The sequence below is a fragment of the Dipodomys ordii genome, unplaced genomic scaffold, assembly GCF_000151885.1.
Source record: "Dipodomys ordii isolate 6190 unplaced genomic scaffold, Dord_2.0 Scaffold94, whole genome shotgun sequence".
NCBI classification, from domain to species: Eukaryota; Metazoa; Chordata; class Mammalia; order Rodentia; family Heteromyidae; genus Dipodomys; species Dipodomys ordii.
The window spans coordinates 2031356-2053123 of record NW_012267310.1 but is presented as its reverse complement, the minus strand read 5'-3'; the positions used below and the strand labels follow the sequence as shown (position 1 = coordinate 2053123).

General features: G+C 32.9%; 1 protein-coding gene across 4 annotated transcripts in view; it reads right to left on the bottom strand.

Annotated features, from left to right (window-relative positions):
- Positions 1 to 21768, bottom strand: part of Cnksr2 (connector enhancer of kinase suppressor of Ras 2) — a 218586-nt gene that overhangs the window by 113288 nt on the left and 83530 nt on the right. For all 4 annotated transcript variants that reach the window (XM_013026488.1, XM_013026490.1, XM_013026491.1 and 1 more), the window contains exons 6-8: positions 14641 to 14760; positions 10088 to 10147; positions 6117 to 6185 (exon numbers count right to left, since the gene is read on the bottom strand). In XM_013026488.1, coding sequence (XP_012881942.1) covers positions 6117 to 6185; positions 10088 to 10147; positions 14641 to 14760 — 249 coding nt within the window. The remainder of the gene's footprint in view (positions 1 to 6116; positions 6186 to 10087; positions 10148 to 14640; positions 14761 to 21768) is intronic.

The following is a 21768-nucleotide window of genomic DNA, read 5'->3' as shown; positions in this document are numbered from 1 at the left end:
GTCATTTACTAGTAGACATTTAATAAATATATGCTTATTTGAAGTTATTTGTAAATATTGCAATGCATGTCACTATTTACAAAAAACACAATAGAGCATATATATATATATATATATACATGTACATTTAAATAAACAGTACTCTAGGTTTCTTAAGAAAGAGTTTAATTTACACTTCCATCATGGGGCCAGGTATGCTGGGTCATATCTGTAGTCTCAGATACATGGAAAGCAGAGATCAGGAAAATCACAGTTCGAGGTCAGCCCTGGTAAAAAGTTCATGAGAACTCCATTTCAATCAATAAACCTGGGTATGGTAGTACACACTGGTCATCTGAGCCACACAACAAATGAAACAGAAGGAACAAGGTCCAGATCTGTTTGGGTTTCAAAAAGAAACCTAATCTGAAAAATAAAGGGCTGGAGATATATATGGTTCATGTAGTAGAGCACTTGCCTAGCAAGCACAAGGCTTTGAGTTCATACTCCAGTGCTGCTCCCCTCCCATCTCTGAAAGTAACTTCCATAACAGTGAATGACAACGTGTTCACTCTAGAAGTTATCTTTAGAAGTCATTTTAGCAGAAATTTGACAACTGAAGACAAAAATGGTCAGCTCTAAATGGGCCACAGTGAACTCTATATTATCAGTTGTTCTATTTTAAATTATAATCCTCTACTCCTTAGTAGAAGAAACAGTGTTAGAGGAAATGTACAAGCAGTGAGTGCCTACATTACCTACAATTTTAGTTGTCATGCTACCTGGAATTTTAATTTAGTGGATTTGAATCCTAAGGCTAAATAACCTAAAAAGAATTTAAGATTAATGTCACTGCCTCTTGAATTTTCTATTATATAATGTTCTATAGTGTTCCCTTTACATGTAATGGTTTTATAATGGTTTTAGCAGGCTGATAAATATTATTCATTAATTGATAAGAAGTGGATTAGGGAATTGTTACTGGCAGCTTCCTGCTGTTTTGACAAGGGTAGGAAAAGGGCTGAGATGACTGATATGAATTGGCAAATGAACTACACATTTAAGTTAATAACCTGGAGTTGGTAAGAATTTCAGGCAATAGATACAGTTTAAACATACAGAATAATCACTTTTAACAAAGCCTTTTTAAACTTCAAGCAAAAAGTAAATCATATTTAATTATACATTGATTTTAAAAGATACATTCCTAAGAACAAAAATAAGTTAAAATAACCATTTATAAAGCAGTTAGGTTTTTCCTGGTGAAGTGGTAAGAACTGTATAAATAAGAGTAAAACAAAGAAAATTGTTTAAGAAGGGATTATATAACACATTTGCTTTACAGATGGATTTAAGATAATGAGTTAAACTTTGTAATAGAAAATAATGAAATATTAAATTAGAAAGAAATTATTGTCAAATTTATGTCAATATGTGGTACTTGAAAACCAATTTCCACTTGATTTTATCAAAGTCAAAATCTTCAGTGTAAAATAAAAGAAAAAATTATAAACTACCGACTACATACAACGAATCCAAAATAAAATATTAGCATGAGTAGCTGAAATCTGTGATACATTGTTTACTTTGATTTTTGGTAAACATTATAGTTTCCTCTTTTAAAAGAAAATATTTCATGTGCTGTTTCAGCATACTAATTTCTTAGAATCTTAATATTGTTTTTAAGGCATTATTAGGATCACTTATTAAGTAACATGTAAATGTCATGATAATGTAATTAGTCTAGCAACATTTTACATATATAGGAATAATCTCTGATATATGAGAACCACTGACTCTCGTTGGAGGTCTTAATTTTTGATGGTTTGGGTGTAAGGAATTATAATAAGATAATGATTTCTTCTGTGAGAAAGGAATACATGAGGAAACACAGAAGAAAACTGAACAAATCAAGAATGGAGGAGGAATGGGTAAGAAAAGATGATAATGGTAAAGAAGAAAATTGAAAAAGAAGATTAAAAAAAGACAAAAAATAGGTAATTTAGAAAAGAGAGGGAAGAAGTACATCTCATGTTAAACAATGTCAAGATATAGATTAAGCTGAAGGATCCACTTATTTCTGCTGAAATCCATGGAATGAGAAATAGGACCACAGGGAAAGAAAAGGATGGATGAACTTTATTCAGTCATCACATTCTCATCTATTATGACTATGTTTGCCTCCCCATTGAATAATATTCTGATGTTTTTCTAGTGGTTGAAGAACAAAATGGTCAGGGCACAAAAAATAGAGTGTGGGAAAAAGAAAATAAGGGAGACACATAAAGGAAGTTAGAATGAAATTTCCAGGCGACTGAACAGCCCTTCAATCTGTTCTTTTCCCCTCACCCTCTCTGCTATCACTTACAAGTCTTGATCAGTTTCATTGACTATTTTAAGAATAATAAAATCCACTGGCTTAAAGTACTTATCTTTCATCTCTCATTTATCAATCTTCAATATACTATTTGCTACAGTCTATCTGTTGACAGTCATGACCTGGTTATTTTCTGATCCAGTAGCCTTTGTAGCCATATCTTTTCAACCATTTTTTGCCATAATATTCATCAGGTGCCAGAAGGCCTTTCAAAATAGTACTGAATATGTTTTTAATATTAACAGGAAATAAAATCTTCCAAATGCTGGATTCAACCATCACAAGTGCCATATTTTTTTTAAACATGATACTAAGAGAAACAATATGTTTTTAGTAAGGACAGAATATTTAGAACACTTAACATATCCCAAGCAATACTAACATAATATTTAACAGATTCATTAGCAATATACCCAAATATTTTTAGTAACTTTATATAGTCTCATCAAAAAAGCATGTTAAAACTGCATCAATGAGAACAATGTTGCTGTTTCAAACTATGCCAAATTTTTCTTCCAGGGAGAGGGATGTAGTGGCAGGTGAAGTGGAAAAAACTTGGGAGATTCCAGCAGCTTTTGAGGAGTTGGATCTTCAGTAGCATGCTTGGATGTTCCTGTTTTTTTTCTTCTTCCTACCTGGCACCCAGTTTCTTAGACAGAGCAGCATGTTGATGTGAAAAGCTTAAAAATCCACTTAAAGAATATAGCAACATGAAAATGGACATATAACTTCCAGTCTCATTTCAAATAAGAAAATATATTTGATTTTAAAAAGAGCATACTAGAAACACATCAAAGTGGACATACATTATACTAGCAATTGAAAATTATAGTGTTTAATTCTTTGTGATTCATTCAACTTTCACAGACCCTCAGCGAATAATTTTAAATTATTTTCAACATATTTCAAATAAAAAGTGAATACCAGATTTTATGTTGCACATTATATTACTGCCTGAATAGTAAGAAAAATTTAAATTACAGAATATATTTCAATTAATATCATTCCAAACAGTAAGATACAGTATTGCTTTTTTATTGTTGAATCTAAAATAGTATAGGGTAATTCTGATAATATCCCACTATTCTGAAAAAACAAGTTAATGGATTAGCCAATTAATATTTATTATGTATTTCAAATGCTGGTCACATTTTAATGGAACATCATAATCAATACCTAGTGTCCATTGTAATACACATAGGGACAAAAGGAACAATTACATACTGTAATTTATACTTGTTCCAATTAATTTACAGGCCTACTAATCCTTTTGTAGAAATAAATACCAGTATATTAACACTTCACCCCTTCTCTGTATTCTCTAGAAAGAAGTTAGAAACAGTGTAGAGATAAAAAAAACCCCACAGGCAATAAGAGGGCACAATGAGTTACATTAAATGAAATGCACCACTCTTGTACAAATATGCCTTTTACTTGAACACAAAAAGAAAATCTGGTAATTGGTAACATTATAAAACAAGGCCATTTTATGAAATTCAACCTGCTTTCCTGACTGTTATAACCCCAAACCAACTTGTTGGCTCTAGGAGAAGTCTGCCAAGAATCAGGACTCCAAATGGTACAACTATTATAGCAGATAATAGGGAAGAAGAGAGATAACAAAGTTAATTGGTATTGAGTACCTAATATGTCTTTGTGATGTGTTTTACACATTTTATCTGAGAGAAAGGAGTTGGTGAAAAATGGCAATAAGGTCAAATCTGAACCCTATTTCTAATTTCACTTAAGCTTATTCACTCCCTCAGTTATGTAAATTTGCTCTTTCTTCCTCTTTTTCCCTTGATACCACTTACTGTCTCACTGGATGCTCACATGCTTATTAAGATTCCTCCTCCTTTGATAATTTTATAATTTGAATTTTGGAAGAATATAATAAAGGTAAAATAAGAAAATAGGTCTCAGAGTCAGAAGGCTTTGAGTTGTAGATGTTATGTAATCATTCTGAGTCTCAGTTTGCACATCATCTTTGCAGAATTAGTATAAGAAGTAAATAAAATAAACTATTTAAGATGAAGTCGAACTCATTGTAAGAACATCATAGCTGCTAGCTAAGTTTATTATGTTTATACAAAAGTAGATAAACCCCCAAACAGTTAACATACTTCACTTAAAGTCGTAAGTCAACTTCAGAGCAAAAACTGGAAGTGAATTTTCCCAGCAATCATTCTGTTTAGTTTAAATTAAAAAATATTCCTGTGATACAACAATGTATTTATACATTGTCACAGTATTTAAATGGCACTAATCCATACACAACTTACTAATTTGTAGACTTTTTATCTTTTTGAGTTAACAGACATTTATAATATTATAGACTTTTCAAGATTCTCAGATTCATTTAATGTCAGGATCATTGATCTCAAATAATACCCTTTAAAACGAGTTCATTCTTCATTAGAGATAGTTTGTATACTCTTAGTAATTGACCAGGTAGAAATATATGCAGAAACTATTAATCAGAATTTCCATTTGTTAAAAAGGCTCATTGCAGCATGGAGGTAGCATGAGTATTAGAAGAGGGAAAAACTACTCATCTATCGAAGCAGCTGCTTTATCCCATTTACACAAACCATTATCCTATGGAACAAATAGTTTCCTTAAGGAGATTTTATACAGTTTCTAGTAATGAGGAAAAAAAGTCACCATAATCGTCATAGGGTAGAGGGATTATGTTTCTTGCCATCTCTTTATATTCATGGCCAACAATAAAGTTATACATTTAGTTTTATTAAGTTTCAACTTTTATTTAGATAATGAACTCACATCATAACTTTAAACATCAGTGTTTAGGAAACTTTTCAAAATACTACTGAGAAAAACTAGTCTTCATTAGAATATGTGGAAGCAAATTTTGATAAATTGTATAACAGGATATAATTATTCACTGTGAAGAGTTAGTTAGTATGCTATTAATAGAATGCTTATTCCAAAGTCTCACTTTTTAAGATAAGATTATAATATTAATAATCAGATTATTTTAACTTCATTTTTAGACAACACATTTTATTTTGGCAGAGAGCAGAGCAAAATGAATCAACTGAGAAATTTAAAATAGCCATAAATGAAAACCATTTAATGATAATTTGTCTTCATTTAAGATGAATAAAAATAGCCTTCAAAAACCCCACAATCAGAGAATGTCCTTGCCATTGATGGCTGTGTAAATGTATTTGTGAAGTTCATAAGACAAGAAAATTTTATAAACTTATTTAATTAAATACAATAGTCTTTAAAAAAACAAACCTGTAGATCCTTTTGGGAAATGAAGAGCTAATTCAACTATTAAAGATTTAAATTTTTACAAAAATCTACATTTAAAATGAGCCCAAAAGTCACCATACTTGAATGAACAAGTCAATGCTAAAATAGATAAATGAAGGTATGCAGTTACAAAACACATCAACTAGTTAACTTATACATATGAGGCTACATCTTCAGTCTAAAAGGGTTAAACTGATGTGCATTGTCCAAGATTATTATTCCAGTTCATAGAGTATATTCTATTACTCTGTACCTGTTCTTATAGAGATGCATTTTTAACCACTAAAAATATTTCCTCATTTTCTTTTAATGCCATGTCTTATACTCTCATCAAATAATTAGGAAGTATAAACAGTTGTTGAGTTACTTTTTAAAAAAATCTTCAGTTTTCAGGTATACATTTCTGGTATTCTTTTAAAGTTTTTAGCAAATCTTTAGATTAGTTCCTCCCACTGACTCTTAAGGTAATTATACATACCACAGTCTGATGATTAACTTGAATCACTTCATCGCCAGCATGGATTTTCTTGCACCGATCTGCAGGTGACTGAATTCAATATAAAAGAAATGATAAACAACATCAATTTTATTAGTATTTACCTCTCTCTGATAATAAGTTCATCTTAAATTAGATTAATATTTTTATCATAATATTAAAAGAATTAAGCAAAATGTTTATTGCTGTATAGTTTGCATTGACAGGAAATAGAAATGCAAAAGAGTATATAGATATTTAAGTTTTAAAGCAAGAAAATATTCCTCAGAGCATTAAGGGAAAGTTACCCTGCTAAGAAACTGCTCTGAAAATGTATTTCAAAATATTGTTTTGTTAAATTTTATTTTATTTAATACAGATAATTCATATTAATTTCAACAAATTGACAATGTCAAGTAAATGCATATGATCAGCATCAAAGCTTGGAAGTCTGATCACTGAATTGCTGATTTATTTTATCATCAATTAAACTAATTCTGAAAAGTAATATATAAAAGCAAGTTAAAAGATAAGTAGCAGTTAATTCAAAACTGTATTAGATATCATTCTAAGTGTATAATTGAGAGTACGGTATTTCTTGTGTTTCAGACAGTGTCAAACATTGGTCCACAAAAACATATTAAACTAAAGCAAAAACATTTCTACAGGATTTATAAGAATTCCATCAGTTTGTTTCTTTTTTACCTTAAGAGATTAATATAAAAAAGTAACAATCAAAAATCATTTGGAAATTTAATATTAACATATTATAAGAAGTCTTTAGAAAACTGAAATTTAAGATAGAAATCATACAATATTGTAGGTCTGGGTAAGAGTTTAAAATACTCCTCTTTATTTTCCCTTAAGTTTCTACTGAGATTGGCTAGATAAATGTGAGGCATCCTAGTATGGCAATATGCTTTTGTATTTTAGATATATTTGAGTGAAAATATGTTTTTATCTACCAAAATCTGCTATAAATGTTTCCATAGTACTCATTCATATCTACTGAAACTGAATAAAAAATGAGTGGTAACACCTATCAAGGAAAATGCTACTTTTGACATCTGGAATTGAATTTATTTACAAAGTCATTTCCAGTTACTTTTTTGATTCATTTATAATTTCCAATTATCATGGATATATAAAAGTCTTGAAATAAATCTAATATCAACACATTTTAAAATCTACAATAAAAAGCTATTTGCTGAGGCTAAAATTCAGGATGAGATAATTTTCGTGGCTGGGTATGGTGGTTCACTCCTGCAATCTTAACAGGCAGGAAGTGAGGCAGAAGGATCATGATGAAGCCTGCCTGGGCTACACAGTGAAAGTTTGTTATAAAGAAAAGGTAAACCCATCTGTAATGTGTATCACAACATTTTTAGCAAGGGGGAATATCACCAAATATAATAATCCTCATATTACAAATCATTGTTATAACCATAATCATTCCCTTCAATATTTGGATCACAACTGATCTTTTAAAAGGAGAATATAGAAGAAAAATACCAAGCAAATGGCTCTAGTCATTTGTAAAATATAATTGGCATATAAAATTCACAGGTGAGTGAAAGAGGGAGTAACTCCTATAAAGTATAGACTTTTACATTTAACAGGACACTAGAGATCACTTTGCCTCAAGTCCTCATTTTACATACAGAAAAACAAAGAAACTAGGGTACAGAAAAGCAAAATATAACTTACCCAACTTTAGTCAACAGCTTTATTTACTCAGACTCAACCCAGAACTCCTAATTATAAATGACTGAGGGTTCCAAAAATAGCAAAATATTTTTAAGAAAAATTAAGTATATAATAATGATTCATGTCTGAATTACTCCCCAAATTAATATTCTTTGATCATTTATCCATTTATAAAATATTACTGAGAAATTCATAGGAACGAGGAATAATGATCAACTTTTACAGATCCCAGATAATATAGACAGATTGATTCCTACCAATGATGCATTATATAGATCAATTTCTGTGATTTCTTCTCTGACTGCACTTGGGAGCATTTACTACTTTTTCCTTGGTCCTTCAAAGTAAAATGTATTATGACCTGTTTATACCGAAGAATCCCTACTTGTTGTCCACTCCTCTGGGAAAGCAAGTTATTTTATTTTTTATAATATATAGCATCAAGCCTAAAACACAGTAGACATGAAATGAGGCTTGTTAAAGTAACAAATGAGTGATCAAATGAATGCACCAATGAGAATTATTAGTGGTAAGAGTATAGTTTATAGCATTTCACATTTTACTGCTATTTCTAATCCCTTAACTCTCTCAAATGTAAGGATGCTACACTATTTCAAATTTAATATATATTTTATATTTCATCTTCTACAAGAAACCAAGAGACCAAGGGGTAAAATCAGTAATTATTTAAAGTTAATAGATGAATTAAACTACACAATCATTGATTTTTTTGTGTGTGATGATTCTGGGACTTGAACTCATGATATAGGCAATGTTCCTGAGCTTTTTTTTGTTAAAAGCTAGTGCTTTACCACTAGCCATACCTCCACTTCCAGCCTTTTGGTGGTTAACTGGAGATAACAACTTCATGGACTTTTCTGCTCAGGCTGGTTTCAAACTATGATACTGAAATTTCAGCCTCCTGAGTAGCTAAGATTATAGGTATGAGCCACCAATGCCCAGCAAAAACATTGATTTTTTTTCCAGAAGAAAACACTGGCAAATGTGTAGATCAATAAAAATTTAGGATTAAATCAATTGCACCATAGCCTTCTTTAAAGAAGCACAGAAAATTCATGAAAATTTTCAGAACATCTAAAAGAAATCAATGATGTAAATCTGAGCACATGCATATATAAGAGTAGAATGGAAATGTAGGCTAAGTGAATGCAGAAATAATGATATTTTATTCAGTTCTATTATACCAATCATGCTAATGACCACCATGATCGTGTCATGTTTCTCTTTGTAGAGCATAGCAATAGTGCTCTACAGCACAGTTGTCTACATTTATTAGCTTATTAGATGTTCATAACAACAGAGTGAGGTATGTAGTATAGATAATTCCCAGTTAATTATCAAGGAAAACAAAGTAATGAGAGATTATTAGTCTTGCAAACATTACACTGCCATTAAGGTGCAGAATTTGTTGTAGTATCTAGGCCTTGGAGACTTCTGACCCTCTGTATGCAGTGGTTCTCAAACTTGAACATACCTTTGAACTACTTGTTAAAACATATCTCTTAATAAGAAAGGCTATCCCCATAATTTTTGATTTAGTAGGTCTGGGGTACGGTTTTGATAATTTGCATCTTTAGCATGTTGTTAAGGGAGGATACTGCTGGTTGAAAACTACTCAGCTACACCAGGCTGCTCCTTCACTGAATTAAGCTGAATTATGCTGCAAATATTCAGAAAGCCTGCATCTGTGTTTCTTTCTTCCATCAGTTAGCTTTCTTAAAATAACTAAAATATTTGACAGATGGAAGAAGATTCTTTTAGATGTCACAATAACTTGTCATAAACCAGAAAATACTTAGCAAAGATAACTCTCTGGCTACAAACAAAACCTTTGATTTACTTACAGTAGCAATTCTAACTAAATAAAGTGACTAAAATCCTAAAGAAACCAGTACCTACTAACTCAGTATGTATATTTTTTATTTATAGCTCTCAGCTATTGTTTTTTCATGTTGCAAGTTTTACTTTATTATTTTTATTTTTTATTAATAAGTTTTTTATTGTGAAAATACTGTATGGAGGAGTTACAATTACATGGGCAAGGTAATGAGTACATTTCTTATCAAGCATTGCTGCCTCCTCCTTTGTTTCCTCTTACCATCTTTGCCTTCCCATTCCGCCCCCCACCCAGGTTGCAAAGTTCATTTTTTGACATAGCATTTTGTACATTTCATTGCTTAGAAGTCAACCTCAATCATGTGAAATATACATGCATAAACCAAAATTTGAAATGTGGCAATACTTACATTTTCAGTGGTTCCAGTAATTACATGGAGGCCATCATATGTTGATTTAATATACATACCCTAAGAAAAAGATAGCATCAGAAAAAAGTATAGAGTATAAAGATGTCCTTCTTACAAATCCATGACTTAAGAAGGGTGTTTTTAAATTGGTAAGGAATTACCATGTAAGTGTTCTCTTTGTAATGTTTTTCCAAAGAAGCCTATAATGGAATTTAATCAAGTAACTACTTGATAAGTAAATCGCCTCTGAGGTTTATAAAATGCAGCATGGTAACTGAATATTCTAAAGAAAAAATATACATTATTTCCTCCCAAATCCATACTATACATATAGCAAAATAAAGTTACAACAGGAAATTTAAATATTGTCATGTTATTAGCTTATGGTACTTGATATAATTACACAACAAAAATAGGTTTCTACAGAAGATAGCTCAACTATAATTAACCAGAGCTAGAAGAGTAATAAAATTGTATATAAATTTTGTTCTATTTTACAGTGTCCTGTATTTCTTCCTTCCTAATCTGGAATATAAGAGATTAAACAAGAACCAATAATATCATTGCAGAAAATATAAATTTAGCCCTTCTGTAAAGAAAATAATTATTACAATATCAATTTTCCATATTTTATGTTAATTTTATACTTAGACATATGGATGTGCATCTGTTTTTATTCAAAATAAGAAATTAAAGGAATCAGATTAGATCATGGTATAGAACTACTGACAAGTTATCTGATAGTTTTTTATTCTAAAAAGCCATTTTAGGGAATATCACAGTTTTCTGCCTGGCCTGGTCTTGAACTCTGATCACCCCATTCTCAGCCTTCCAAGTAGTTAGGATTATATGTGTGAGCCACCAGTGCCTTTGTGTTATAACTGTTCTTAATAATCAAAACTGACTTCTTTATCCATTTTATCTGCCTCTGGTAGTACACATTTAAAAAAGACCCAAAAGTCAGGTACCAAAAGAAAGAGAAAACACAGATTCTTGGATGACTTTCTAACTCATCATCTTTTGAATAATGAAGAGTCTACAGAAATACATTTGATTATCTGTTCTCCTCTGAGAATGGGCCAAACAGAAGGAAGACTTGCAATTTAAATGTATTTTTTCCTGGATCTGAAACAAATAATGACTTTCTATTTCATCAAAATCTTAACTCTTGTTTTTTCATTAAAAAAAATTCTGGATCTGACTTCAACAGCTCCCTCTTTCCTGCTCAGTTTGCCAAAGTGACATTTGCTTCACTCTTTCAAAATGTCAGTTAATCAACAATAGCCAGAGCAACCTCACAGTGATGTTGGTAGAATAATGCATATTTGAAGGAAGTCCAAGTACCTAAATAGAAAAAGAACTCTTTGAAGCGAAGAGACTCCCCTAATGATCTCCCTAGCCCCTTCCCCTATAGTCAGTTCATCCCTTGGTTCTGATTCAGCTTTGACAGGTTCTGATAGATTTCATTTTCCTTTCTTTAACTTTCCACTAATTATTATTGTTTAAAAGGAAGTTACATATGCTTTAATCACAACTAAGGATTCTTGCCTACATCTATTTTTTCTTTATTTATCATTTAGACATTTCCTATAGCTACCTGCATATATGCTAAATGCAACCCAAATCCACAAATCTATTTCTTTCAAATGTAATATACTAAGGTTTAAAATGGGATCTTGCACAACTCATGTACAATCTCTTAATTAGACTTTCCCTTTTGATATGAACCACAAAAAAGAGTTTATACTTCAGTCTTGGAATTGAACACATTAGGTATTTCTTTTACTCTTTTTGAAATTCCAACCTAGTGAAGTGCTACCTTATGTCTTTAAAATTAAGTTTTTAAAGCAGTTTTAATTTTTTTTTTGGGTCCGGTCGTGGGGCCTGAACTCTGGGCCTGGGCGCTGTCCCTCAGCTCTTCAGCTCAAGGCTAGTGCTCTACCACTTGAGCCACAGCGCCACTTCCGGCTTTTTTTTTTCTGCTTATGTGGTGCTGAGGAATCGAACCCAGGGCCTCATGCATGCAAGGCAAGCGCTCTTACCACCGAGCCACCTTCTCAGTCCCCAGTTTTAAAATTTTTATTATTTTATTTTTCTATACATTTTATTATACTATTTTTATTTTTTAATTTAAATTTTATTGTAAAGGTCATGTACAGAGGGGTTACAATTTGTAAGTCAGGTAATGAGAACATTTTTTGGACAGTATTAACCCTTCCCTTATTTTCTCCACTTTTTCCCCCTCTATACTATTTTTTTAATAGGAGGCAACAATGCTTGATAAGAAATGTGCCTATTACCTTGCTCATGTAATTGCAACCCCTCTGTATGACATTTTCACAATAAAAATTATTAATAAAAAAGTCATCTTCTTAAGCAACTTCTTTCTCCCTTTAGTAATTTCAAATTTGAAAGTGGAGTATTGAAAAAATAACTTACTCAGATATACTTTTTAGATTTACCTGGACTAAAACTTACCTCTTTTATTACGTATTTAATATAGAGTAACTGATAGAGATCTGTGATTCTATTCTCTCAATTGTTAGAGTTGTGAGGAAAAAACTGGCAAATGGTAAGCATTTTGTTCTTTTCTTTTCCCTTCCAGTTTTATTCCCACAGTATTTAATTGAATTGGTTCTTGGGATTTTAAGTTCATTACTATTCCAGAGAGCAAATACAGGTCTACCACTTTTAAGTTACAAAAACAATAGACCTCTCAAAGGCAATACATCCATAAAAAATCAAGAGTGCATAAAACTCTTTATTTAGCATTGTATTGATTCACTTCACATGATATCTTCTTCATGGTTTCAGTGGAAATTAGAGGAAAAAATTTTTTTTCTGAAGACTGTATTGTCTTTAGAACCAGTCTCAGAGCCAGTAGGAGCTTTAAACGTGATTTACACTGTAACATAAAGCTAATATGTAACAGTAACATGGTCCCTAGCCAGCTTCTTGTTTGCATGTGTGTGTGTGTCTGTGTCTATTTGTGCATGTGTGTCTTCCTCAATATCAAACTCTTGTTCAAAATATTATATTTAATATTTTTTATTATCTTTAAATAGTTGTTCACAGAAGTTGCCAGTCATCCCTCTCAACCTATCCTTTCCTTCATTCTTGTTAATTGTGTAGAGTATACAATAAATTTTGACTGCATTCTTCCTCCTCTTCATTTGTCTTCCCCTCTCTCCTAATATCAATTTTATATGCTTTCTTTCTACATTTTTTTGGTTTTTACAAATCTCCACCTTGGATTAAACTGATAATACATTTTTAATCAGGTGAACAAAATATAGAAGATTATCTTTGTTATTACACAATAAAATACCTATTAGTGTTCCTGATATTCATTTGCTTATTTGCTCTTATAAGAATGGATGTGAATTTGGGTGCGTGTGGCTCAAACCTGTTAACCTAGCTACTCAGAAAGCTGAGACCTGAGGATTACGGTTCAAAACCAGTCCAGGCAGACCCTGTAAGACTCTTATTTCCAATTAATCACCAGAAAACTGGAAGTGGTATTGTGGCTCAAAGTTGTCAGGTACTAGCCTTGTGCAAAAGAGCTCAGGGACAGAACTCAGGCCTTGAAATGAAGCCTCATGACTGACAAAAATGTATTTTTTAAAAGAAAAAAAAGAATGGATGTAAAGCTGGGCATTAGTAGCTCACACCTATAATTCCAGGTATTCAAAAGGCTGAGTTCAGGAAGAATGTTGTTTGAAGCCAGGTCAGCTAGTACATAAGACTTCATCACCATTAACCAGCAAAAAGTAGGACTGTAAGTGTGGCTCCAGTAGAAAAGCATCAGCTATGACCAAGCAAGCCAAGCAAGTATAAAGTTCTAAGTTCAAATCCCAGTGTTAAAAAAAATAAAAAAGAATGGATGTAAAGGTGAGAGTGGTGGTAGAATATTTGTAATCCCAGTTACTCAAAAGGTAGAGGCAGGAGGACTAAGAGTTTAAAACAAGCCCGGGAAAACTAGCACAACCTTATTTCAAAAGCAAAAACAGGAAAGGGATATGGGAAAAGTTCAAGTGGCAGAATGCTTGCCTATTATGTTCAAATCCTCAGTATCCTCAGAATTGTAAAAATATAGAAATGAGTTAACCAGTGTTATCAGTTTTGTTTGGCTATTCGCCCTAAGGGAAGGGAATGAATATCTATTAAAAACAGAACAAATTAAAGTAAAATGAACAAAATAAACATCAATGTGCATTGACAAGTAACACTGTGGTGATTATTATAAAATGTTAAACTTTTTAATGGAATTTTAACTAGAGGGAGGAATTTTAATCTTTGTTTAATATGTGATCAAGGCTAACTGATTACCAAATTAAGCAAGATAATTCAGCAATTACTGTTTTCAATTCTCTTGCATTTATCTTAACAAAATTTCTTACCAAGACAAACTTCTACTACCTTAATTTATAGGCAAAAAATTAAAGCGCTCTTATCTATTGAAATTTATAGATTCCCACATTTGGAGCTTGATTTGCTCGCATCTAGCTGTCCGCTTGATGGATGGTGGCTTTGATAAACATGGTATTTCTTACCAGTCCTTCACTTGGTTTGATATTTGCCAGCTGGATCACTTCCAGGTGAGCAGACTGTGAAACTAGAGGATCTGATGACAGGGAGATGATGTGGTCACAGACTCCAGAAAGAGTTTTACACTGAAAAAAAGGAAAAAAATAGAAAAAAAATGGAAGAAAAAAATTATGGGAAATGCATATTACAAGTAATATATGAATTGGCATTTATTATAATTCTTTTATGAGGAAAAATATTCAGTAGAAGAAAGTTAACTGGTATTTTATTCTGAAAAAACCTTTATAAAATTATTTGGGCACACCTAATACATAAAACACACATATATTATTCTAAACTATGAATTTAAGATTTAAATGCCAGATTACTCATGAAAAATTATGATTATAGGTTATTTTTCTCATTTGATGCATCACACGTAAAACAACTACTAAGAAATATTAATTAATAATTTTCCAATTACAACCATCAAATAGAAGTGAATTAAATAATGGGAAAAAACTTGGTGTCATTTAATTCACAATCCAAAAAGTTAAAAAAATACAAAACCAAAAAAACAATTTGACCAAGGTCTTGGAAAGATGAATCTTCCAAGTCTGCTGAGTAAAACGATCTTTCACTTTCCTGCTCAATGTTACCTTTGAACAATATTTCTTACCTCCAGTCAAAGCTTAGAACAACCTCAATCTGTTTTCTATGGACAGTCTGAATACCTCTGACACAGAGTCTATATTCTCTTCATCTCTGCCTTCTCTCCTCTACCCACCTACCACTCACACTGCCTAGAAAAGTGGTAGAACATACAAGGTCCTCAATAAATATTGGTTGACTGGTTTCCAGCTCTACTAACACAGATATATTTGGGTTGAATCAAGCAAATGAGCTTTAGTAACTACTGCTTGGCTAAAAACAGATTATTTGTGCTTTACTCAGGATAAATCCAGTCCTGTTTACACAGAACATTAAATTTAAAATGCATGTTATATCTACAATAGTGTGGGTAAGCTTAGACACTGTACAATCACAAAGAAAGTGGGATATGAATAACAAAGCTTGCAATATGCTGCTCTAATATGATAGCCCTGAGAATCTTCAAAGACTCTTAAACAGATTGGAGGCTAGTTTCCATGATTTGAGTTTTTTCTTTGCCTAAGGAGGAATTACTGTTTTTCTAGAATCAAGATATGAGCTTTTATCCATTTCCAATATGTTATATTTGTTTTTTGCGTTTGCATTGGTAAATGCAAGCTAAATTTTCCTTTGTAATGGCACTTACAAGGTTTTTGGATCTTCTTCTCAAGGCTGCAATTTAATTGTGACTATAAGCTCCTAAAGACATATTATATGCATGATACCAACAGCCATGGAAAGAACATGGGCTTGATATGAAGACAGATATGTTCAGTCATACTGAACATACCTGTCATACTAAATCTACCAGCACAATTATGTTTATTGCAGCATTATTCATCATAGCTAAGATATGGAACCAACCCAGATGCCCCTCAGCAGATGAATGGATCAAGAAAATGTGTATACACACACACACACACACACACACACACACAAACAGAATGGAATTCTATGCCTCCATCAGAAACAATGACACAGTCCATTTGTTAGGAAATGGAAAGACTTGGAAAAAATTATATTAAGTGAAGTAAGCCAGGCTCAAAGAAACATAGGTCCCATGGTTTTCCTTATCTGCAATAACTAGTATATGTCTAGGACAAGCAGAAAAGGTCAAAAGCTATGTACATATGACCATATAAGATGATGCTAAGCTAAATGAACCCCAAGATCGGGACACAAGAGGTTTTATCTTTCTTGCTGTTGCTTTGATGGTACTTATAATGTACTATGTGATTTTTGTTTCTTTTTTTTTTGCTTTCTTTTGTTTCTTACCCCATGGTATAACCCCCGTTTTCACTGTATTTGACTCGGTTCCCCTGCATCTTGTACATACATTTTTGTATCTTGGGAAGGGGAAGGGAAATAACAAAATGCTGAAATAAGGATACAGGTTGACTCATTCCAACAATGAGATGTACAAGACACTATGTTGAAAATGAAGTTTACAACTATGTAGGGGAGGGAGGAGTTGGGGAGGTGGGGAGAGAAGGGATGCTAGGGGAAAAACAAAGGAGGGAGTAACAATGCTCGATACTTTATTCATGTAACTGTAACCCCTCTCTACATCTATATCTAGAGCTTAGCCTCCTGAGTAGTTAATATTATAGGTGTGAGCCTCTGATGCCTGGCTTTCTTCTTTGTTCTTTACTTCAATTGGGGTTCTTAAATTTTGAATGGCTTCTATATGGGATATTTGGATTGAATGCTAATTCTGCAATAACTAAATCAATATGACAAAAAGAGTTTTGTGTGGTTTCTACAAAACATTTTTTAGAAGTCCAATATATAGGACTGGGAAGGTGGCTCAGTGGTACATGAGGTCCCGGGCTCGATTCTTCAGCACCACATATGCAGAAAAAAGCCAGAAGTGGTACTGTGTCTCAAGTGATAGGGCACTAGCCTTGAGCTGGAGAGCTGAGGGACGGCGCCCAGATCCAGGCTGACAAAAAAAGGTCCAGTATATAAATAAACAGGAATGTAATCATGTACATAAATGGTTCCATATACGTATGTTACAATATTCAGTGTCTCCTTTGAGCAAAAATAGCTCTTCTGTTCAGACACTGGTAGCATTTATAAGTGGGATAAGAGAAGGAAAGTTCAAAAGACCAATTAATTTCACACATAAAGTCTCAAAATATTTGTTAAGATTCTCCATAAGTGATTTTTTCAAACACTTGCTATGTACTATGTGCAGTTGGGAATACACAAGGCAAAACCTTCACTGAATGTCAGTGGGATCCTGAGAAATGAATTCTTCCACACAAATCCCACAGCAAAGTGAATAAGAAAGTCAAAGCTCAAACTCAAGGTCCTGATACTCAATATATTATTCTTTTCACGTGACGTAGTATGTTTAACTAAAGAACTCTTTACAGTTAATCAGATGTGAATGAGAGAAGTTAGGTGGCAACATAACATCTTTCGTGTATGTGTGTGTGTGTGTGTGTGTGTGTGTGTGTGAAAATACTGTACACATGAGTTACAATTACATGGGCAAGGTAATGAGTACATTTCTTATCAAGCATTGTTGCCTCCTTCTTTGTTTCCCCTTACTATCCCTTCCCATTTTCCTTCCCCCAGGCCCCCCCCTCCTCTGCCAAAGTTGTAAAGTTCGTTTTTCAACATAGCATCTTGTACATCTCATTTCTGCAACGGGTCCACCTGTATCCCTATTTAAACAATTTTTTCCTTTCCCCTCCACAAATTATACCAACATCAAATACAGTGAAAGCAGGGGTTATATATAAATTCTCAAAGGAATTGTTTCCATAGTTATACTCGGCTGGCTCATCGATTTTGAGGGGGTTTTATTTATTTTCCCCACTTTTGCTTTTCTTTTTGTATCTCTGAGTTGAAATTTAAATTAGCAATGATGTAATAGCTATTTATAGCTGTATAACAAATTACTACAAACTCCTATTTCTTCTCAGTTTCCATGGCTCAGTAGACATCCCCAAGTTTGCTGCTTAGGTTCTTACAAGCAACCTGCAACCAAGATATCAACTGGGCTGAATTCCTTCAGGGAAACGTCAGTAGAGGACCTGTTTCCAAGTTCCTTTAGGTAGTCAGCAAAATTCATTCCTTCTGGTCTTATGACTGTGGCTGTCATTTGGGGATTGATTTAATCTCCCAGGGGTTGTTTTCAGGCCTAGCAATGTTACACAGTCACAATTTCTTCAAGGCCAGAAGGCTATCTTTTTCTTCTTTGAGACTTCTTTAAAGGGCTCACATGTGTTTAGGCTCACTAAGGGTAATCTCCCTTTTGAGCAGGTTAACATTAAATAATGTCCCTTAAATATATCTGCAAAATCCTTTCCATAGAACAAAACTTGAATATGGGAATTAAATCTATCATGTCCATTTCTTTCCACCACATGGCAGAATTGGCAATTATATTCCAGTGGCAGAGTTCTTGGGGGCCATCTTAGATTCTGTCTGCCACAGATGCCAACAAAATTTATCAACAGAAAGAGAGGAAAAAAGTTAGTGAAATGAAATCTTTGCAATTTACAACCTCACAATTAGATTTAGATCTCCTAGGGTGGTAGCTATAGTGAAGTGACAAAGAACCTCAGATTACCACTTACTAATTGCATAATCTTGGCCAAGTTACTTAATCCTTCAAGTGTCTGAGCTTCCTTTTCCATATAATAAGGCAAAAAGTACCTATAACTGCATTTATGAAGAATCAATGAAGGAATCATATATAACATACATAATTATATATATGTTCTAAACATTCTTCTAAACAATTTAAATGTATAAACTAATTTAATCCATACAATATTCCTAAGGAGAAACTAGTTTCTCTATACAATAGACGTAGAAGTGGGGTAAAAAAAAAATTTTGCTCAATAACACACAACTTTTCAATGAGAGCCAAATTATATCCAGGCAGTTTTGCTTTAGTTCCTGCTAGCTTAATCACTGTGTTTGCATCATTGCCTCACCCAAAACTGTCGGCTATTTAATGCTTAGAGGAATAAATTTCAAGATAATACTATGGCCTAAAAAATTTCTCTTAAAAATAATCATAAAGAGGTCAGTGCAAAAATAGCAAGTGAACATCAGATCCAAATGTGTAACTTTTCTGATGCACAAGACAATTTCAACTTACATCCAACTACTACTTCTAGTCTAATTTCAGTTGGTAAAAGAGGCTCCACTACTACTCTCACTTCTAACAGGAAAAGAGTAAGCTGGAAACCAGAACTGGATTTGGGAAGATATCTATTCTATTTATTCATAAGCTGTTTCGTGAGCAAAAGATAGAGACAGGCAGGTCTGTGGTAGGTTCCCAAGCAAAAGAGGGTATGTTACTTTCCAGATTCAAGAATAATAACAGTTGGGACATATCAGTGGCTTAAATAAGATACTGACCACTAGGAAGATGACTTAATTTTACTTTGGACTTCAAATAGAGAGTTAAGAAGTTCATAATGACTGGCTGAACTCCTGTAAAATTCATACAGACACACACAACCTTTATAGGCAAATGGGGAGGACATAATAGAATTGGGATCAATGGCTTCACCTTCCAGAAATTTAAAGGTATCAATGTATGGTTTAATGGAAGTAAAGCCTAACTGTACTGTAACAGTTACAAATTTAACTCTTGGCTTCAGGCTTTCTGTGATAATGGACTGTAGAACCTCTATTGTCAGTAGAGGGCACTGGAGAGACACTACCAGGGGAAGGAGGCATCTCTTCCAGGTTCCCATGGACTACATTTGATTTTTTGCTTTCTTCTGCTAATTTAGAGTTCAATGGCACACACATGTGAGGACCAAAGGTGGTGCTCTACTCCAGTAGCAATTGTACCCTCAGTGATGCTGCAGCCTCACCTAGGCTTGGTGAGCCCCAAGACTCGGTGACTGAGACTGTAATACCCCAACTCTTGTTATAAGCCCTTCTACCATCTTACTTCCCTGCATTCTGAAAGGTAGTTTCCCACTTGCCTGGACAGTGAGACTTTAAGTACATTTTCTCAGCCATGTACAAGGTGTTCTAAACTGAAAGATGTTCTGCTCTCATTACTATCTTTTCTTACTCCCCAGGCATGGTTATGATTCTCTTTACATTTTGTAGAAACTCTTCTACCATCGCTTAACAATTACTTATATTAAACTCCTCGTATTTAAGTATAGTTTGTCTCTAGACTGATTTAATTACTGTAAAGAAACCATTACATTTACAGTGACTTAACTATACTGAAAAAAAAGATCTCAGAGTGTTCTTGAACATACATAAAGTGGCCTTAAACAAAAATAGTCCTCTACTTTATCACTTTGTGTGTCCATTCTGCTTTTTTACGAGTTTTTGAGTTTGTCAGCAAAGAATTGCAACCTTTAGACCAAGAAACCACAGACACACCAATTCTGCATTTATACTGTTCATAGCTAGTAAGTGTCAGAATAAGTAAGGACACCAAATCTTTTTACTCTCCAAATGCTGCTCTTTCAACATTACTTGACTACTCTACCAAAACAAATACTCCCTGAAAACAAGGATTATGCTCTCAAAGTCTGACTATGAATGGATTTTTACAGTGCATAGAATATCCAAAAAATGTAATGTTACAAAGAATGCTCCTAGTAAGTATACTATATGTCTACATAAATAATATTAAGAAACACTAAAACCACATTATCTTAATTTTTTGCATGTCACATTACCTTTAGTATAGGCATGCTTTCTTTTTGACCCAGAAAATACATTTTCTACTTTTATCATATTATACCTACATTTGTTCTTTCTTCCTTCCTGTATGGAAAGTTATTATGAAGAAGAGAATTTATACTTAGAATAGTTGACAGTACAATTAGCTACCAAAATGTTAAAATATCAATATATAGTATAATACAATATTTAAGTAAACAAAGCCTATGTCAGTAATAGTGTTAGTATAGCTCTTTAGGCTGATCACAAAGACTATAGGGAAGATTATTAAAGTTGTATTAACTACAAAATAGTAAAACAGCATCTTCATGAGTTCCATCAAATAAAATCTTAATAGTAGAATTCATATTCTAATAAGAATGACCAGAATTTCTATTTTCAAATGTTATTCCAATTAAATGTCAAGTATACAACAAACAAACACATTCAGTTTGCCTTTGGGCCACGATCACAGTTTTAAGAGCATTGTCTAGGTTACAATTGACAAAGGCTGTCTTTTCAGAACATCAGGGACCCGCTGAAGGCCAATATAAAATTACTTTTACAGATCTTTAAAGTCTTAAGAGTGTCATTGCCTTTAAGAAATCTCTAAAAACTAATACCACTTTTATTTCATAATGGGACATTCTGCTACCCTGGTGCTTAAGTACTTCTTCAAGGTTTGAGACAATTAGAACAGGACAGCTATGGTTATGTAATATATGATATAAATGTCTGGAGAGACTAAAGTGAGTTCATAAATTTCTTCTCCAGGATTCTCTCATATCTAACCCTTGGGTGGTTTAAGCTATTTTTAGTCTAGACAGCAGAAAAGGAAC